Source organism: Amphibalanus amphitrite, unplaced genomic scaffold, assembly GCF_019059575.1.
Source record: "Amphibalanus amphitrite isolate SeventyFive unplaced genomic scaffold, NRLGWU_Aamphi_draft 002097F_arrow, whole genome shotgun sequence".
Lineage (NCBI taxonomy): Eukaryota > Metazoa > Arthropoda > Thecostraca > Balanomorpha > Balanidae > Amphibalanus > Amphibalanus amphitrite.
In genome coordinates, this window is record NW_024883590.1 from 1 (window position 1) to 20,204 (window position 20,204).

Consider the following 20,204-nt stretch of genomic DNA (forward strand, 5'->3'; position numbering starts at 1 on the left):
CGGTTAGAGGCTGGCGTGTAGGCTGCCCTGCAAAAGTCAGATGGAGCCAGTTGGCACGTGCGCACGTGCAGGGTGACACTTCCAGATCTCAAGAACGGCTGGACCGATTGCGCTTAAATTTGGCACACTGCTGTAGACCGGTTATAGTGTGCCATGCACAAATCAGTTGGAGGTATTCCCTCACACTCGCGCTCGTTCGTTTATCGCCCCAAAAGACGTCTTACTGCTAACCTAGGCACACAGGGAAAATGTGAACATCTGTTATATATCGCTGTAAAATTCTTACGATTATTCGTAGCATTCATGCATACCGTCAGATTACAATAAGACAGCTCATTCTTATCAATTAATTACATCTGTTTTAGATGTCTTAAAGCCTAAAATATATTTATGAAGGCGTATAAGACAGGTATAATGACTGTCAAAACACTTGTCTGTTGCCGTTCTTGCGCCGTTTATACGAGACGCTGCATATTACGGAGAAAAATACACTTATTAAAGCCGACTTTCATCTTCAATGAAATGAAAAAATCGAGGAAATGACGCAACCAATCGTGCATGGTTGTAATATTTTTATTCCAGTCGAAAATTGAAATTTTGTTTTGTTTGAGCAAGTCATTAAAATACCCGCAGGCCGCAAAACCTAGCTCAGAAGGTTTCATGAGACAGTCTTTGGAACACGGAACGAAAAACGCCACCCTTCTTTCATTCAATCTATCTCTGAGGTCATGTAGCGACTAAACTACGAGAAAATTAGCATAGCTTTTAAGGGCGGTATACCTAATGGAGGGAAAAACTGTTCATCAAGTCTTAATAAATTTGTCTTGAAAATTACTTTGAACGAGATTCTCAAATCTCCGTTCGTTTGCCTGTTAGCCAACAATGGTATATAAGTGGCAAATGGCGGACGAAAGATAACTGCGTGTGAAATTAAATGGCCATGAAACTGATATCGGAATCCAGTGATTTGCCTGGATTCCGTTCTAAGTATTTGCCTGGATTCTCTAAGTAATTGCCTGAAAGTAAATTACATTTTTAAGTGAAATTTTAACAGCTGGACTAAAATTGCATATTGAAAACATCTTAAAAGTTAACTGCATAACCCGTGTAAGAAGGGGCATTTAATTTCCTTTTTTGTATGCATGGTATTGGACTTTGGGCGCATTGGTATTTATTACATGTTATGCGTACAAACGATGCAGGTATCCAACTGTAACTGTGTATATGTAGATACGTCATTGCGATTGAATAGTGTAAAGACAATACACGAACCGGGATGCCTAAGTCTATGTGTAAAAAGACAGGTTCAAACACTCAAGTTTATTTACCCCAAGACATACATGATTGAAGGTAAACAAGATTCACAACACTCGACCACTATTTCATGAAGAACATCTACACAACGTTATACACGGCACACGCAACAATATTTAGCGAGATACATTTCGTACAAATAGCTCAAGTAACAAGAACTCTAAAGCTCTTAACGTCTAGTGGTATCCGCCACCGTATCCCCCACCGTATCCACCGTGTCCACCGCCGTATCCACCGTGTCCACCACCGTGTCCACCGCCGTGTCCATCTCCGTACTTGCTGCCGTGGTGGCTGCCCTTCTTGTACTTGTCGCTGTGGTACTTGCCGTGGTTGCCCTTGTAGGCGTTGTGGTTGTCGTGGCCGTACTTGCCCTTGCTGCCGCCGTACTTATCGTAGTCGTGGCCGTTCTTGTAGTAGCCGTCGTGACCCTTCTTCTGGTCGTAGTGTCCCTTCTTGTAGTGTCCGCCGTGGTACTTTTTGCCGTCACCGCCGCCGTAGTATCCGTGATGGTCGCTGTACTTGTTGTGGTAGCCGTCGTCGTGGTAGTTGTCGTAGAACTTCTTCTTGGCGTGGTAGTCCTCCTTGTGGTGGATGTTCTTGTAGCCGTTGTTCTTGTGGCCCTTGTCGTAGTAGCCCTTGTTGCCATACTTGTGGCCCTTGTTGCCGTGGTACTTGTCGTGGTTGTCACCGTAGTACTTGCTGCCGCCCTTGTAGCCGTGGTGGCTGTTGCCGTGGTCGCCGTAGTAGCCCTTCTTGTTGCCGTGGCCGTTCGCGCCGTACTTGTTGCCGTGGTGGCCGTACTCCGAGTCGTAGTACTTGCCGCCCTTGTAGCCGTCGTTGCCGTAGTGGCTGCCGCCGTGGCCGCTGTCGCCGTAGTACTTGTCGCCGTACTTGCTGCTGTACTTTTTGTCGTTGTAGCCGCGGCCCTGGACGGCGCCGTCGGCCGCCCTCTCGGCGCGCCGCAGCGTCAGCGGCGTCTCTCCGTACAGCGGCGAGCTGACGGCCGAGCTGGGGTCACCGCGCCGACCGCCATCTACCGGCGACCCCGCAGACTCTGCTGCAGCGTCCCCGCTGACAGGTGGCGCCAGCAGCGTGGCGGCCGAGCTGGGCTGCACAGCGCTGTGCAGGCTCAGCAGCGCCGGTACGACGGCCACCAGCCAGAGGCCTCTGGTGAGCGCCATGGGGACAGCGTGCTGTCGGACGCCGGGCCGAGCTCTTAGGGGGTCAGGTCACGGAGCAGCTGGAACACCTGGTCAGCAGACAGCGGACACTGCGGCTGCTGCGAGTGGTGCCTTCCCAGCAGCTACCACCCGCTTTTGTACTGCCGACGCGTGCCTTACCAGTGGCGTGGAAAGGATTGCGGCGCCGGATCGCTGGAGCACGCCTGTGCCCGGCCCGGGCCGACTGCGTGACGCTCTGGCCGATCATGCGTCACTGAGCTGCTGTCCATAGCGCGCCGACAGCGCATGATCTCGGAGTTGCGTTTCGCACGATACGTCACGCAGGAATGAAGGTGCAAACTCGTCAAATGAAGTCAAACGTATCGCTGACAAAATAGTTGCATAACATTGCGATGCATCGGAGCATGTCAAGTCTGACTGCTGACGAGAATCTTTACTGTTTTGCCCTGTAGTACGCTCTACGCACAGACAGCCCACAGGAGTTCTAAACTCTTCGGGCACATACTTGATGAGCCGCTTGAACAATGAACACCGATAAGGCACTCATCCATAACCTATGCATGCTTCAAAACAACAATTCTGAGAACGTAACCGTTCATTCATCATGCAAACTGTACTGCAATCTACATTACCACATCCAGCCAAAGCTCTGTACAGCCAATTTATTATATCGTTCTGAGGGAGCCTTCCGATAGTTTTGACTTATTGTGGGCCGCATGCGTGGATGAACTGAAGATATTTAAGGAATAACTAAGAAATATTTTGTGGTCGACCGCGCCGTTATTGGCTCGTTTTACCGTAAAGGATGAACTTTATAACCGAACGAGGCATTCTGCAAAGGGAAAATAGCAAAAATGGCTTAACAATAGTGCATACCCATATTCAAGTATCAAGCGATGACAGTAGAACTGATAACGTAAAGCTTGCAACCTACAGAGTGCAGAAGTCATATCATATGCAAATAAGTTGCTGCCTAGACAAAAAAAAAACAGTTTGCTATTGAGTTGGTGCCAATGAGTTCGGACCAGCGTGCAACGTTCCATGAACTTGTTTCATTAATAATTGAAGCTCAGTAAAAATCGACCAGTGTTTTGACTAAAGATGCTATAGGACATTCTTATGCATTTGCAGGTAATACTCTCGCATTTTCGTAATGTTATTTATATTCTCACTTTCCAATGAGAAAACTATGCCACAGTGAAACCTCAGGCACACATTAAAATCATTGCTACAAGCGCTTTCACTGAAAGCCCCGTCGTTGCGTTGGCGCCTGCACCGCAGAAAAAGGCAGCGCCCGTTCAATGGATACTTAGCGCTGTGCCTGGCCGAACTCAGGGCTAAGAGCGAAACTCCATGAAGAGGCCATTACGGCCGGTTCGGCGTGGCGCCAGTAGGTGTAAGATCCGGTGATATTTATAAATATCCTACCGCTTAATATGAAACAGCTTTATGTCGAACAGCACTCGCATGACCTCCAGATAAAAAATGATCGTTTTTAGTGTTTGTTCCCGCAAGTAACACAAGCAGAGAACGTAGCTCGTCAAAACGTGAATGTAGTGATGCCAAAGACTTTACAGTTTTGTAACTGCTCTTATTTCAATATAGGGCTACACAATGCTCATTAAGTAAGAAAAACCTTCAATGATAGGTTTGTGAGGGTTTACACAGCCGAAGTGAGTCAACATCGTCCCAGAGAGAGCTTAGAGTGAAGACGGTAAAGGGAAGGAGAGTTAAGGTGCAGGTTATATCTGGCTACGTCACTCGCAGCTAGCGAAATATGATAGCTATCTCCCAGCATTCGTGAAACTTCCTACTTTTTACTACTAGACTAATCTCGACAAAATTTTCTATTCTTGTAATGATCATGATCATACCCATTTACCGGTATTTGGGCAGCATTTGACACTTGTCTGTATTCGCTGTTCGCAGTGTTTCCATGGAGATAACAGGATTTTGTGTTAAATTAAATTACTGTAACCGTCCTCAGCAATCGACCTGTCATTCTTCCTTCGAAATGTGATTGAGGTGTGCGAAACTCGCGAATCATTACTTTTTTACTTGTTTCTGTAATCTTCCATTATCGCGACCCCTATGTCTTATTACGGAGCGAGCGAAGCGAGCGTAGTCTTTCCTTAGATTAACGGAAATTTCTGAGTATGAGCGGCCGGCCGGCCGGCCGGCCGGCCGTGCGGACGCTTTTGCGAGGCTTATATCTCAGCAACCACTTGACCGATTTACACGCGGTAATTTTTGTACGGTAGCTTTATTCCTTCTACCAAGTATTGGACTATTCCCGATGCATGTGGGTGACCCCTTATGCACGTGCCACGTGCAAAACGAAGAGGTGTCAGTTTTGCAATTGTTGCAATATCTCGGTAACTACTTGGCCGATTGCGCTCAAAGTTGGCATGTAGGTAGGCACCCACTAGGCACTGCATATCCATGTGCCAGAGTTGGGGTGCTGCTGCACGTGCGCACGTGCAGGGGTCGTTTCCAGATCTCGAGAACGGCTCGACCGATTGCGCTCAAATTTGGTACACAGTTTGGGACCGGTTAGTAGGGTGCCGTGCACAAGGCAGTTGGGACCCATGTTGCACGTGCGCACGTGCAGGGTGCCGCTCCCAGATCTCGAGAACGGCTGGGCCGATTGTGCTCAAATTTGGCACATCGCTAGAAACCGATCAGTAGGGTGCCGTGCTAAAGTCAGTTGGAGGTGCCCCCTCGAAATTTCGCACGTGCAATACTCACCCCCTTGCTCGCTCCGTTAGTCGCCCCAAAAGGCGCTATACTGGTTGCTATGTGTAGTACTGAATAGTACTTAATCTTATCTTGAGCGTAAAAGGCCATTCGTCCGGTGAAATTCAATTGTCAAAAACACATCCAATCGTGCATTCACCTGTTTATCCTTGGCTACGTTTACTATGTGAATTTTCAAAAGTACTTGCTAATTTCACATACCGCTAACACTGGAGGGCATGTGGATAAATCCACATGCTCAGATGTGGTCTTATTTGGCATAGTATCTGACTAAAAACAATGTGGGTAGGAAGGCTCCACACGTTTGCACGTGCGAAGATTACCTTTTTTATTTTTGTATCCCCGCTAGCACAAGGCTATAGCAGGGGGAGGTGCAAAGTTTACCCCGAGTAATGTGTACGGGCCACCCACCTATCCGGGCACCTTAGAGTTGCACGTGCGCGCATGCATGCGAACACCTCAATCGTGACACGTAAACACTCATCTGTCGGCGAGTGTCGAAGATGTTAGCGCTTTAGTCATTGTGCAACTTATGTGAGCTGGACGATTTTAAGTCTAACAACCCTGGTCGAGCGCGTGACACGTGCCTTGACGGTCACGTGCAGATACGTCAAGAACAGTTGGATTCGGGATAGGAGGGACAGGATGGCCAAAAATGGACTGATATTCGGTTGTTTATGACCGTGCCTTCAATAGCAAGGATCGTGGCCCATTTGCAAGCTCCCGTTACATCTTTAACGCATGCTTTATGAAAGCAGAGATTTGCTTTCGATACAGACCAAAGAAATAAAAAAGTACCGAGGAGTATGCTGGATCCGTGCTATACCCACAGCCACACTCCGCATTATACAACCACGTTGATGTTAATGTCACTATCGTCCCATATCCCTCGACGCCCACACCTAGTTCCACATGTCCAGTCAATGTCAGTCACATTTATCACAAACCGTCTGTCCTCCCGGCACATTTGTCACTATGACCAAGACAACATCCCATCACCGCTGTCCCGTCACCCACGCCAGGTCACCCACCGCCCCCGGCAGCGTCTCTCACGCATAGCGCCGCGCGCCGCCGAGTGGGCGACACATTAGAAAAGGCCTCCGAGCACTCTCGGCGTGCCCAGTCCGGCGCCGCCCGCTCTGCAGTCCCGATGGCGCCGCCGCCGGCCCGGTCCGCGTGCGCCCGTCTGCTGGTCGGCCTGGCGGCGTTGCTGGCGCTGCACCACCGACCGCTGGCCTCCGCTGGCCCGCTGGCCGAACGGAGCTGGCTGGAGGGCGGCCAGCCGACCGCGCTGCTGCCCGTGCCTCGACCAGCGCCCCAGGTGAGCAGAGGGACTGCGGTAGCTCAGGTGATCGGGCGGGGCAGTGAGAGGGCTGAGTGGCGGTAAGGGAGCGTCACCAGCCCGGGGATGGTGGTGAGGGACCGGCGCTCAAGTCCAGCAATGGTGGTAAGGTGGAACCTGTCCTCGGCTAAGGAATGGTGATGAAGGACTGTCACCAGCGTATAGGAATAGTGGTGAGGAGCGTAGGAGTGGTGGTGTTAGGGTGATGCTGGCTTCAGGAGACTCAGGAGTAAGTGCTGAGAAGTGTGAGGAATAAAATTAACACACCATGTGGGACAATGCCTTACGAAAACAAGCTGACAATCCGTTTTGATGTAAGACCGTGTCTGAAAATGCTTGGAACATCATACGACATTTAAAATAATCTTGTTTAAAATAGCTCTTGTACATATTTATCAATTTAACACAGAAACACCTTGGCAAAAAGCAACATGTTTAAACGCATAGGTATGCATATTTTACATCAATATGAAGTTTTTTGTTTCATAGATTCAACATCAGGAAATGATAATTCAGAGGGTCCCAGAGCCAGAAATCTGCTTTCCGCTCAAGATTTATTCCGATAATAAGGCTACAAGATTTGCGTTTATTTTATAATCGTTAACTGGTGAAGCTGTTAATTAGAGCTGATATTGTGCCAAAGACTCCTGCTCGCATCAAAAGGGAGGGCGAGTGAATAGGTACCTACTGCCTATCTAAAGGCACGCATGCTGCGAGAGCTGCGAGTTTTGAGTTGTTTTGTTGGTGTCGGTGTTAAGTTCTTTGTGCTGTTATTGAGACAATAAGTAATTTTCTGCAGGTGTATCAGTATCGGCGTCACAGCCTTCATGTAGTGAGCATAAAAGTTCATGTTCTCACTCCATGAATGAATATGATACCCGCAAACCCGAAACCCGCAGACTCGCAACCCGCATGCGAGGTCCATCGTGGGGCGGCCTAGCTTGTTGAAGATCAACATGAAATGGCTTTAGAAACGTAGAAGGCAAATGGAGGCCCTTCCTATTCAAAGGAGCCGTCCCCAACACCAAGGCCTTAGGAAAGCATTAAGCACTACGAACTGGCGAGCTCTGTTGGCAACAAACAGCTAAGCTCAGAACGGTTTGTTCAGAACTGGTTCTTCAGTGTGTAGACATGTAAGGATGTTATGTATTAACACTATTCTGGAGACGGTCTTTCACTCGTTGCAAAGCAGGGTGGCAGCTTTGTGTGTAATATTGCGATAAAGTGTTGCGGGCAAATCACCAGAGAAGAAACAGTAAAAGTAGGTACATAGACCTGCGTTATGGGATCGAAAGGAAGTTTCTTCAGACTAGTCACAAGATTTTGCATTTTTTAGCTCCTCATTGTGATACCAGTGGGACTGAAATGCTGCCGAATGCGCAGTGCATGATCAGGCCAGCCAGCGTGTCTAGATAATGCTGTGCGGATCTCACGATTACTTCCCACCGTCACGCATAGGTGCAGCAACGGCTACGGTCTACGAAAATAAGGAACCATTAGAGATTAAAAGTCGTTACGTCACGGATAGTGTCTCATAAGAGTAACATATATCCACGAGAACTGCTGAAGGACATGAGTTATCGCTTTGCAATCTGTGCTTTACGATACAGTTTGTTGCGTGTTTGTCGGAGCAAATACGAAGCGGCATACACAACGAGTGACCAATACAATCTTTCCCTAACTCTGTGGACAGAGTTCTATCTCTGGACGCCCTCAATTTCTTTAATATTTCTGATGTTTGCGAATGTTTGTTGTTTTCTTTGTAACGAAAGGGCATGATTAATCGCAATCAAATCAATCTTAGAGCTCCCTGCACGGTCGGTGACTAGCCCGGGTAAATATCTGAAGGAGTTAAGTTTAAAACCGCTGCACATTTGACTCTCCACGTTTCATTAAGAGGTTTATGAAACATTTAGTATGATTATATTTCAGGAAGGATGAAATATTTCCCTTCAATATTCCTGACATTGAAATTTTCTGACAAATGTCACCATAGCTTGTGAATCAGAGCTCGAAGGGCGCCATATCTAGAGAGAGAATCAATTTCGTTTCATCAATCACACATGGGTCAGTTTTTTTTTTAGATTTTACCTCAGGCTTGGAGTACCATATGTCCCAGGTAGAGGTCCATGGACCGCCTTTATTGTAAACGATTCCGGTCATAAATCTCAGCGAAATAAAGCAGTGCTACCGATTTGATAACAATGCTGTTGTCTCGTTTATCACTAGCCCAATAATGCAGCCACCAGAAAAGGTTGCAACTCATCTTTTCATAAATGTTTCCAGCATAATATTGACCGTGGTTATATGCATGATAATTGCTCCCCCTTGATGATACAAACACCTTGGAAACTGTTTGCTTGTCGTGACGTCGTCCAATCAGACTTTACCGAATGGATAGTAATGATCTTTTGATGGCACCACATAACATCAAAGACTTTGGTATCATCAAGCTCGTATGAGACACGGTCTACGTTGGTTATGCTTCGAAACCCACTCTATTTTATTTAATTGTAGTTGTGCCGACTTGTATGTTAACGCTTTTTAGGCTCGATTACCCTTAATGAATTCGTAAAACCAAAGTTTCCTTTACTGAGTTGATATTATAGGTCAAAGTATGTCCCCTGGCCTTGGGTCTCTGTTATTTTATGTCTAGTTAGGCAAACGTCTCGCACATGATGTTAAATTTGGTAGGCGCTGAAATTGTAAACAAAGGCGATTTGATGTAGCTATATAGAGAGTGTTTTGGTGTGCGCACTTTGATTTATGCTTTTCTACACACAGACGATGCTATCCAGCACTCTTGTGTCATTCCTGTGGTCCAACTGATTCAGGACTTTTTAAATCAATCAATGCCAAATGCATTACCTATAACAGGTACATTTATTAGAATGCTCCGCTAATTGAGCGCATTACTTGATTGATTTACACAGAGAAAGGACGCTATCAGCAAGATGGCTTCAAGTTCCTTCCTAAAAAAGTTTGATATATACGCAGGCTCCTACCTTGATTATAAACAGAACTGTTACTTCAAGCAAACTTCATGTTATATGAGCGATAGGTAACAGGCTTCAATTGCTTCAATTCTCCTTGATAGACTTTTGCGTTATGTGGCGTGTAAAAATCCATACTTATTTTTAACTTTAACTTACTTGAAAATAAGGATAGTTGCAGACTGCAAGTTGTAAGTTACTTTCGACTGGAGGAAAGTAACCGACATTAGCATATCACCGGTCACGGCGATCGCCTTCCAGTCATATCACCACCTCTGCCGTTGGCTGTAGTGGTCACAGATCGCGCTCAGATCCATCGAGTGACCTACCACTCCCCACTCCCCACCATTAACCTTCCCGGGCCACCAGCGGGACGCCGCGGTCTGCCACACCGGCCATCAGTCCCCCGTGGGCTCGCCACGGGTCCGGCCTCACACCGCGGCACACTCGCCAGGTGCTGAGTGACTTCTCTGGGCCCACAGCGGCCCCGCGGCGGGTCAGGGCACCCCAGAGTCGGTCAGGACATCGTGCGGGGTCGGTCAGGGCACCCCTAGTCCGAGATCGGTTAGCGCACTCCGGGCGATGATGGATGTTTGGAATGTCGAGTATTGAATGGACGAATGTAATAGCATCCTCCTAATCCACTGTGCTTCAGTTCACTGGCCGCGTATTTCTTGGAAATCGTTGATATTTGAGGTTGGTAATAAAACAAAATTTAGTTTGGTCTTTTCAGTTCGCATACTACATACATTATTCCGAGGCACATGTTAGTTTAGCCTTATTAACTACGTTCTAGCTTCACCTTTCCGCCTATCGGGCGTGTATTCAGACAGATTAACCGGAGGCTCACGGCAATCGGTGACACCGTATTGGCTTCTGCTGGCGATCGACAACTGCCCCTCCGAATATAGATATGCAGCCCCACGGCGCATCCGTCTGACAACTAAAGCGTGGTATCCATCGTCTGTTTACCTATGCCTATGCTATATCAATTTCACACCAGCGGCTTTCCAAACAATATTGCTGATGTATCGAAGAAGCATCATCAGGCGGTTATGTTCCTGTTCATTAAGTGTTCATCTTTTTCTTACCAAGTGAATAAAAACTACTTAGCATGCCCATTTCTTTCTACGGTGACATTCGTACATATGTATTCGCCGTTTACGTGACTAGTCACATGCATACGAGCAACAATAACAATAACATGCAACAATACTCGTATATTGTTAGTACAACTTAGTTGCTTAGCCACCATAAGATGAACTTATTTCTGTCATGTAAACCAGTGTCTACATAATATTCCAGTGTGCCTATCACCTTGAGCCCTCAGTTACGGTGTAAGTGGTGTGTGCATGCCATCTCGGCGTCTTTAACGGTCATCAGCTAAGTAGCACTGACGGCTGAATGGCCGGGGTTTCGCCACACCTCTGAGGAAGCCATTAACTCTGTGCGGCTGCCATAACGGGCGTGGCGGGCATTAGCGGGTCCGTCGGCACTCACTGGGACATATCCAGCGCTCGGCGCGGCCTCTCGGCAAACGGAGGTGTTTGGTACAACGGCTGCGGGAGAGGACACCCAGCCACCGGACACGCGGGGGCTGAACTGACCGCACTGCGGTTCAGAAGTGTACAGACTCGGTCTTGTCTTGTATCCCGCCCCCTGTCGGACTGGTAACAGCAGAACGGCAAGATATGGGAGCGACTGGTTTTAGTTTGTGCAAAGAAGCTACCACCCACTCATGGTTCGGATGATTTATTCGGCTGAATGTGGGTTTATTGCGCGTGGTTACTGGTTACCAGGCTCTGTGGGCAGTTTGACCTCTGTGATTGTGATTTGTGCTGGCTGAGTCTCTAATAACGACTTTGAGCATCGTGTGGGAGCAACCGAGATTTGTGCTTTTTACAGTTCAGGAAGGGATGAGCATTGGTCTATATTGAAACAACCCAGGATGTGTACTAGATTGCAGATACATTTTAGGTACCCTCAAAATGGTCACTCATGCATCGGCAGATGAGCAGTTCTAATTTAACGAATCTCACCCAACCTCAGGAAAAATAAGACACCTGGATCATGCCTCCATAACATTGACGTAGTTATATTAGGTCGTCCATAAATTTCATTTCTATTTTATGGACTGCCTAAAACATAGACCAATTTACAAAGTGCATCGTGTAGTGCCACAGATAGGAAATCATATGGGTAAGGACTGAAAAATTCAAAAAAGTCCATCTATTTTCATAACCAAGTTCATATCGGGATAAGTTTTATCAGCTCAATAGCAAGGAGTTCTTTATCTTTGAAAGAGACCATTCATTGAATGATTAAAAAAAGAGCGATGTGCACAACGATTTGCTCGGATTACGTCACACTATCTGATAAGGTCAACGCAACTGTCGATCGATCGACATCCGGCATAGCTACAAGAGAGCATTGATATACAAAAAGAACGTAATGCCTCAGCCATTTCAGCACAGGCGCTCAATCACCTACTTATGCTGAGTGTTTGTCTACTGAATCTATCAAATCCGATCGGTCAGAAAATGCATCGCAGGTTTCGATACGTGAGGTAATAGCTGCGCAGTGACAAGGAAATGCGGCAAACGTGGCTCATTTTCCACCCATTTAGCGCGTCACATACGCCGCCGTGCCGCGTCACAGATGTTGCCGCGCCGCGCCGGTGTCATATGAGGGGCGGCGAGGAACAGCCGGCATCCTGAGGCCTGGGGCGGTAATAGATGCAGCGGACGGGCGCTGCGCCAATATTAGTGTAACCTAGTGCGAGCCACAGACGATGCTACCCAGCCTCGTCACAGGGCATCGTTTGAACGCACGAGTAGGTATATCGTGCCTTAGTAGGATTATCCAAATGTTGTGAATCGTCCAACTGAAAATAAAAACAAATACCCTCCTCTGTGTAAATGTGTGTCCCTCATGAAAACAATATTCCAAATTTAAACGTCCCACGTTCACTTAAAGCCTGGCCCAGTGGCCCACCACCGTGAGTGTATCCGGTCACGCCAATACAGGTCAAGCGGCACCAATCGTACATGGACCCCATTGATAGCATGGCTGAATGGAAGCGGCAATGGCATCACTGCACGGGAATCACCGCACAGATCAGAGAAGAGGACCGCCTCCTGAGCACCCTCCTAGAGCCGATACAGAGGGTGCAGGGCACGATTAAATCCAAACTGTTTTAACCGGGTTATTGTGAATGTGGGTGACCCAGGCCCTCTCTCTCACTCTCTCTCTCTCTCTCTCTCTCTCTCTCTCTCTCTCTCTCTCTCTCTCTCTCTCTCTCTCTCTCTCTCTCTCTCTCTCTCTCTCTCTCTCTCTCTCTCTCTCTCTCTCTCTCTCTCTCTCTCTCTCTCCCTCCCTCCCTCTTATTATTTATGTCATCTACCAACAGATTGTCCCCAACTACCTCTCATTTCCTCCCCACTAACCAGTGTCTCTGCTCCGTCTGTCGACAGGTCGCTCCGGACTGGCTAACTCAGTATGTCTCCGATCTCCATGACCGGAGTCAGCCGTCGGGGCTGGCAGCGCGGCCTCAGCAACCAGAGTCGGAGCTGCGGCTGAACGGCCTTCCGCGCAGCTCGGCCGCCGAGCTGCTGGAGCTGCTGCCCATGGCGCGGCCGCCGGCGGCGCTGAGCAAGCGGCAGATCCGCTACCACCAGTGCTACTTCAACCCGATCGCCTGCTTCCGGAGGCGGAAATAACACGACGGTCGGACGTGGGACCATGACGAAGGTACCGGTAACCGGTGGCCACGCAGCGCTGGCGAATTGCCATACGACCTGGGTGAAGGGATAGGAGCGTCCTGAAGATCAGAACATCGGGCAATTGGCTGCTCCTGACGAGTTCGACGACTGTGACAGTAAATATCGGTGACGATAAACTGTGAAAGCGATTTCCAGAAGACACAATGCAGTTCAGGAGGAAATGGGAAATCATCATTGTGAACGTTGCCAATTAGATTCGAATGCATTGCGTTTTTTGCGTATCGCCCAACATCGATATGGACAATCCATGATATTTGCTATAGCTATAGTTAAATACTCGGTAATTAGAAAAAGGAATTCTTCGACCATCGACTAGCCACAAAGTTCCGTTTTCTATTTGACACCTCACCTTAAAACAGACAATTCAAACAATGTTATTAATATCCAAACTGTTATACGGGAAGCATTTGAATTAAAGAGAATTGAAGAAGCTGAACCAGCAATATTGAACGTTTCGGTACGGAACCATGTGTTGCCAAGGAGTCATTCCACATAAAGGGCTCTTGGCATCACACTGAACGAAAGAATTGTTTGCACAGCAATAGCATATACCTATTTCTTGTCACTTCTGAACGAAAGAGGCGATGCATGGTAAGCCCTGAAAGCAAGATCTGGAGAAACTATTGCTCGAAGTGAGTAAAAGATACAACTGGCCACAGATACCGACTTGTAGAATAATTCCCAACACAAAACAGCATCCACACATAAAGTTGGAAACACCAAGGAACTGGATTCAAAAAGATGACAGGGGAGAATCAAATTCAAAGTCCTTGCGCAACCAAATGTGCACCAGGGTCGCATCCCTCGCCAACATTGGGCTGGTAAAATCACGTGACTCAACTTCCGGACAGAGTGCGACTGGAGGGGAGGCTGGAAGAGGGCGACCGAGATAACACCGGCGCCGGGCTCTCTGAGACCGCGACAGTCGGCCGAGGCCGGCGGTCAGCCATCTGTATCGCTCTCTATATGTACACGTGCCTACGGGCGCCGCCCGGCAGTCGCCTAGGGTGCCGGGCGGGCAGGTATAGGCACTCGGACGCTGTGACCACAAGGAGGAGGTCACGTGACCCCACTAACGACGAATGTGCTCTGGCCGGCGCGGCCGGCGGCGAGCCGCTTTGTATCTCGGTGCGTGTCGTGTGTACAGTAGTTTGTTTTCGTGTCGTGTGGTGTGCTCCCAAGTAAGTAAACATGTTGCATTTATCGTAATACATTTGTCGCAAATAGTTGCCGTGTTATTGCGCTTATTACGATATTTAACCCGCGCCCCATTGGGGGGGGGGCTATTTATAGCCACCCTCCCGTTTTTCTGCAATAACTTCCAAACCGCTTGACGTATCGACACCAAACTTCCAGTACCTTAGGCTGCATCAATTTGACACCTTGTGTCAAAGTTTGAACTTCTTACCTACTATAGGTCGGCCGGAAATGACGTCAGATTGACGTCATGTTCGGCCGATTTCGACGCAAAACATTGAGCCACGGCAATCGCTCCCAAGAGCTCAGTTTTTAAGCTAGATCCAATTTCTTTGCATGAGAGGACTAAGAATAAACTGCGCTATCAAACTGCTATCTCGGATTTTCGAAATTTTCAAAATTTTGAAAATTTGATATAATAATATCAAAAATTTATATTTTTACATTTTTTTAAAAAGTTTTTGACTTTTCGAAAAAAAACCGGAATATATGTGATAGAACGCATTATTATGACTAACTCTAGCAAGTCTTAGCTAAATATCTTCAAAAAATGGCCAAGTTTTACGCATTATTGCAAAAAATTCACAATTATTAATTTTTCAAATCAATTTTTCAGCACGTATTTGACATCGTACGCTAATATAAAGAGCACCATCGTGTTCCTGAGCTCAAACTGCATCCAATAGGCACCTTTTTTGTTTAAAAATTTTAACTTCAAAATTTGACCTTTTTTGACCTGAGTGACCTAACATAAGCTAAATTCGACTCAAAATGACCTCGAATGACACAGACGACATCAAATTCGAAATCTCTGACCTAAGTGGACCATAAAACATGTGTCACGTGACCGACGCATGATATACAGGGTGTCCGGAAAGTCCTGGCGCTTCTATTGGACGCCGTCTAACGCGTGCTGTGATTATTGAACATTCAACTAATCACCACAGACATGACCCCTTGTTGGCCACTTAGCCAGGGGTCGTGTTAACATGGCCTTGAAATCGTTTTTAGTGACGGGTGGATGGGCGAAGATGCGCCTTGTCGCGGAATGCCTGCGCGCGGCGGCCGGGTGCGGCTTGAACGATATGCGAGTTACAGCGCGATGCGGCGGTTTTTGGCGCATGGTTGAGCAGGTGAAGGCTTATTCCGACTCGGGAATTCCTTTAGAAATAACCCCCAGACCGGTACGACCGCGCTATGTCAAAAGTGCCGAGAATTTAGCGGCATTTCCGCGGTAATCGAAGAAAATCCAGAGGTGTGATGGACAAAAATGTTCCATATCTTCGTCAATTTTAGATAAATTAAAACGCAGGCTGGTCCACGAGGAAATCCTGAACAGGCATATCAGCCCGAGGGTCAAGGTGACTTGCCCTAAGGGTTACTTCGCATTTCACTTTTCGACAGCACGAAGCGCCCTCCAACAATGCCGCTATCGCCCAAGCCATACCTACTGACGGAGGAGCTCGGCGGGCCAGATCACTTTGGCGAAATGAGATTAGGCCGCCTCATTCGCCTAACCTTAACCCGCTTGACTAAGGCGTGCTACGCGTTTTGTAGAATAAGCTCTGGGCCACCTGTCATCCCAACCTGGAGTCGCTGAATACTCGCTACATGGCAGCATGGGAGGACTTGGAAATGTCCTACATCGTCAAAACACGCAGGTGCTTCCGCCCTTGCGTCGAGGCTGTCGTCGGTGCCGACGATGGTTATATTGAATGAGCACTTAGCAGAAGTATATGGTTTGGTGTCCCTGATAATTGTTTTGATCTTTTGTTGAGTATCAATCAACCAGAGGCATTTGTTTTCAAAAATGTTGGAAAGCGCCAGGACTTTCCGGACACCCTGTAATATTTTCATGACCTGTGATGACCTGACCTTGACCTGAAAATCAAAGTACAAGTTTGGTACCCTCAGTGTAACTAGAGCATCTGTTCCCGAGTGTGTGCTCCAAAAATGAGCCTGATCTGACTTGTAAGCCGGCGGCCAGAGCCCAAAACGTGAACAAGCCAAAATGCTAATAATTTTTACTTTGACCTGACCTGTGACGTCATCGGTGACCTCGAGGTTAATGAAATTAGGTTTCGCTCGACAGTTTTTCCGGGGCTATCAGACGCCGTTTGAATTTTAACGATCGGCCCAGTAGTTTCGGAGTTAGGAGGGGGGGCTATGAATAGCCCCCCCCCCCCCAGTAGGGCGTGTTATACGCAGACCCCAGTGGGGCGCGGGTTAATTGTGTTGGAATTGCTAAGGAGCGGAACTAATTCAATACAAGCAAAGTCAATCTATATGCTCTGAAGTATGGACACAAATATCTGGTAAAAGCTGCTCTTCTTGGCTCTTTGAGCACGTCTAAAATTACGCTCAACCAGAAAAGGACAATGGGACAGGAAAGATTAACACAACTTCGAATACCCACAGAAAAAGAAGCCTCAGAAGCATCATGAGCGGGACGCGCTAACTCTGGCATTCTAGCGTCAAGCTGTGCTCGCTAGCAGCTCACTCGAGCACTTGACAATTATCGGTAGATCACTTTGCCGAAATATCATATTTAGAATACGACAAACGTCAATCACTATATTAACCAGGGCACACATGAGTGAGCGGTAATGCTATAAGCGTAACTCCAGAAGAGTGCTGTTACGATAAATGGTGGCCGTCGATATTCACGCGGAAAACAATACACGTATTCCATTGGTCGATCAGACTGCTCGGCCGACGCAAAACACGCCGCTCTATATCGCTGAAAACAGGCGGCGCGAGCGGCGAGCGGCTTGCTCCCGCAGCCCGCCGGGGACCGTTAGCCACCCGACCTCCGCCCGTGACACCGAGCGGGCCCCCAGAGAGCCCCGCGGCGGTAACGAAGGGAGGTGTGACACTCACACAGCACCCTTACGAGCCTACAGACCGAGCTCAACGCAGGCAAGGGCCCAGTTATAGCGCAGAAATAAACGTTTCGAGAAATGAAGGTGCGCGTTGATCAAAGTAATCGTCAGGATCCCGGATGCGGTTGGGCACCCACCGCTATAATTAGGACTGGTAACAGGGGCTGATTTCCAAAGGGACGCTTTAACAGACTCCACAGAATATATTCATACATAGAAACTCGCATGATTGTATTTTATGCGTAGCAAAATGTCAGATATCATAATAAAATGAGACAAAAACATGTTATGCTATAGGTAGACGTCATGCACAGCAGCAGCGGCGTATTTAGAAAATCGCGAAGGGGGGGGCCAAGGGTTTGGAGGGCGCCACCTCACCCAAGGAGGGCGCCATACGGTCGCGAGATAAAAAATCGCTCAGTGGGGGTTGGGGGGTTGGGAGGCGTTTTTTACCATGCCACCAGTTTTTTTTTTGCGTAACCTCGTATAGGTCGTGCTGCATTGATTTTGCATCGTGTGTATTCTTTATACTCCAGGTCACAAAAGGTCAAGTGTTCTTGAAATGCTGCGCCGAAGGCGCGCGAAATTTTTGAAAACAACCTTTTCCTCCGCTTTTTAGGCACGCCTTTTATACGATCACTGTTCAAAGCTCCTCTCGCTCTTTTACCAAATTTGAAGGTGTAAAAAATACCTAAGGTTTGGTCGGGCCGCTGCCACACAAACTGTACAGAAAGCTTGGCTCATGGGTGTCGATGTATAAAAGTTTATTGGCGGTGGCATATCTACGCACCAGATCACTGTATCGGATTGATACCGGAGCGCGAGATGCGTAAACATCATCCAAATTACCTCAGACCAGCCTTCATAGCCTTCTCACAGATGCATACAGTGTACCCACATAACCAGTTTCAATCACCGAAACTTAAGATGCCTGCTGTTGCGCCCGAACCTGTTGACAATACTTAATCGTAATCCATATAGATGCCATGATGCACGTAAAGTAGGATCAATCCGTTAAGACCAAAGACGTGTTTTATGCATCGTAGAGCGTAGATAGTTTTGGTAGGTATAGATACTTCATTCATTGTGCTGAATGCACGTTCATTTGTGGCAGTTTTCACAGGCAAGACATCAACTATGTGCAATAGAACGACTAAGTTGAAAAACATGCCAAAGGAGTAAATAAATGATAGGAGGGCAGCGATCAACGGATGTTGCCAATAGGTAGAAGGGCTGCGATCCACAGGAGGGCACTAATAGGTAGAAGAGCCCCGATCAACATCCCGAGTTTCGACAGTAGGGCACCGATAGGTAGGAAGTTGGCGAGCAGCAGGAGGGCGCCAATGGATAGAAGGGCAGCGATCAACAGGAGGGCACCAATAGGTAGGAGGGCGCCGATCAACAATCAACAGGAGGGCGCCACCAGGTAAGAGGGTGGCGAGGAACAGGAGAGCACCAATAGGAGGGTGGCGATCAACAAGAGGTCGCCAATAGGTGGGAGGGCGGTCATCAACTGGAAGTCGCCAATGAGCGGAAGGGTGACGATTAAAATGGGGGTGGCAATGGTGAGGAGGGCGCCTTTGCTCAAGAGGATGACACGAACAGGAGGGCGTCTGTGCGGAGGGCGCTGGTCAACAGGAAGGTGCCAGTGGATAGGAGGGCGGTGATCAACAGGAGGGTGCCAGTGGTTAGGAGGGCGGCGATCTACACGAGGGCGCCAATGGGAGAAGGGCCCCGATTAACATTCAACAGGAAGGACTAGGGAACCAATAGGTAGGAGGGCGGCACTGAACAAGAGGGTGCCAAAAGGGAGAAAGGCGGCCTTCAAAATTTCACATGAGGGCTCAATAGGTAGGAGAGCGCCAATAATTATGAGGACGCCGATCAGCAGAAGGGCGGCAATGTGTAGCAGGGTGGCGACCTACAGGAGGGCGCCTTCGGGTGAGAGGGCGCTTATTTACAGGACAGCGGATTACATAGGCGACCACCGTTACGCTTAGAGAGCTACAGCCTACAAATGTGGTTGGAGGGCGCCCGAGGGAGCCCTCCAACCGTATTTGGAGGGCGTATTTGGAATGGGCGTCCTCCGAGGGCGCCCTCCATCCGTATTTTCCCTGTAAACACATTCGCGATTGGAGGGCGCCCTCCAGTCGCGATTGTTTTTCGATTCGATTATATCACAATTGCATTTGCGATTGGAGGGCGCCTTCGGCGCCCTCCAATCGCAAAGGGCGCCTTCGGCGCCCAAGGGGGGGGCCATGGCCCAGTGGCCCCCCCCCCTGCCTACGCCCCTGCACAGCAGATGCCGGATGCTATGCTGAGACATTTTTCTAGCAAAGTAATTGCCAATTTCAATGATGGTCCACAACCTGAAGTACCTGATGCCATTGATCAGCACTGGTCATCACTCCATCCTTCGGTATCATCATGAAAACTATCGTTATAGCCACCTAGCGGCGATGAGAACAACTATAGTGTCGTGCGGCACAGCATGCATCAGGCGCTATACACGCGCGCCATCTATTGGCCGGGAATCAAACTATTGTACGTGGGCGGATTGCTGACGTGGGATCTTCATTACAATTTACAGAATAGATCGCATAACCAGTGATTGGAAGAGCATCTCCTCCAGCATACTGTTGAATATGCTCTTAGCGCTTGCATAGTTACTGGCGAAATGCCGACCACAGTGCGGCACAATCAATCAACCTAAAAGGCGCGCGATCACCGATCACTGATCGCACCTTTGGCGGAAA

General features: G+C 48.2%; 2 protein-coding genes across 2 annotated transcripts; one reads left to right on the forward strand and one right to left on the reverse strand.

The window, feature by feature from the left end:
• Positions 1 to 1,423: 1,423 nt before the first annotated feature.
• LOC122376318 (TATA-binding protein-associated factor 2N-like) lies at positions 1,424 to 2,495 on the reverse strand. The gene has a single exon (XM_043356132.1). It carries the CDS (start codon positions 2,493 to 2,495, stop codon positions 1,491 to 1,493), a length of 1,005 nt encoding a protein of 334 aa, XP_043212067.1. The 3' UTR covers positions 1,424 to 1,490.
• A 3,864-nt stretch (positions 2,496 to 6,359) lies between these two features.
• LOC122376319 lies at positions 6,360 to 14,595 on the forward strand. The gene is made up of 2 exons (XM_043356133.1): positions 6,360 to 6,573; positions 13,061 to 14,595. The coding sequence occupies exons 1-2, from the start codon at positions 6,403 to 6,405 to the stop codon at positions 13,304 to 13,306; spliced, it is 417 nt and encodes a 138-aa protein (XP_043212068.1). The 5' UTR covers positions 6,360 to 6,402; the 3' UTR covers positions 13,307 to 14,595.
• Positions 14,596 to 20,204: the final 5,609 nt, after the last annotated feature.

Bases quoted from the DNA above. Each gene is read 5' to 3' on its own strand.
- LOC122376318 (XM_043356132.1), bottom strand. From the start codon at position 2,495: ATGGCGCTCACCAGAGGCCTCTGGCTGGTGGCCGTCGTACCGGCGCTG.
- LOC122376319 (XM_043356133.1), top strand. From the start codon at position 6,403: ATGGCGCCGCCGCCGGCCCGGTCCGCGTGCGCCCGTCTGCTGGTCGGC. The intron at 6,574-13,060 runs GTGAGCAGAGGG...GTCTGTCGACAG, and splicing joins TGCCTCGACCAGCGCCCCAG to GTCGCTCCGGACTGGCTAAC.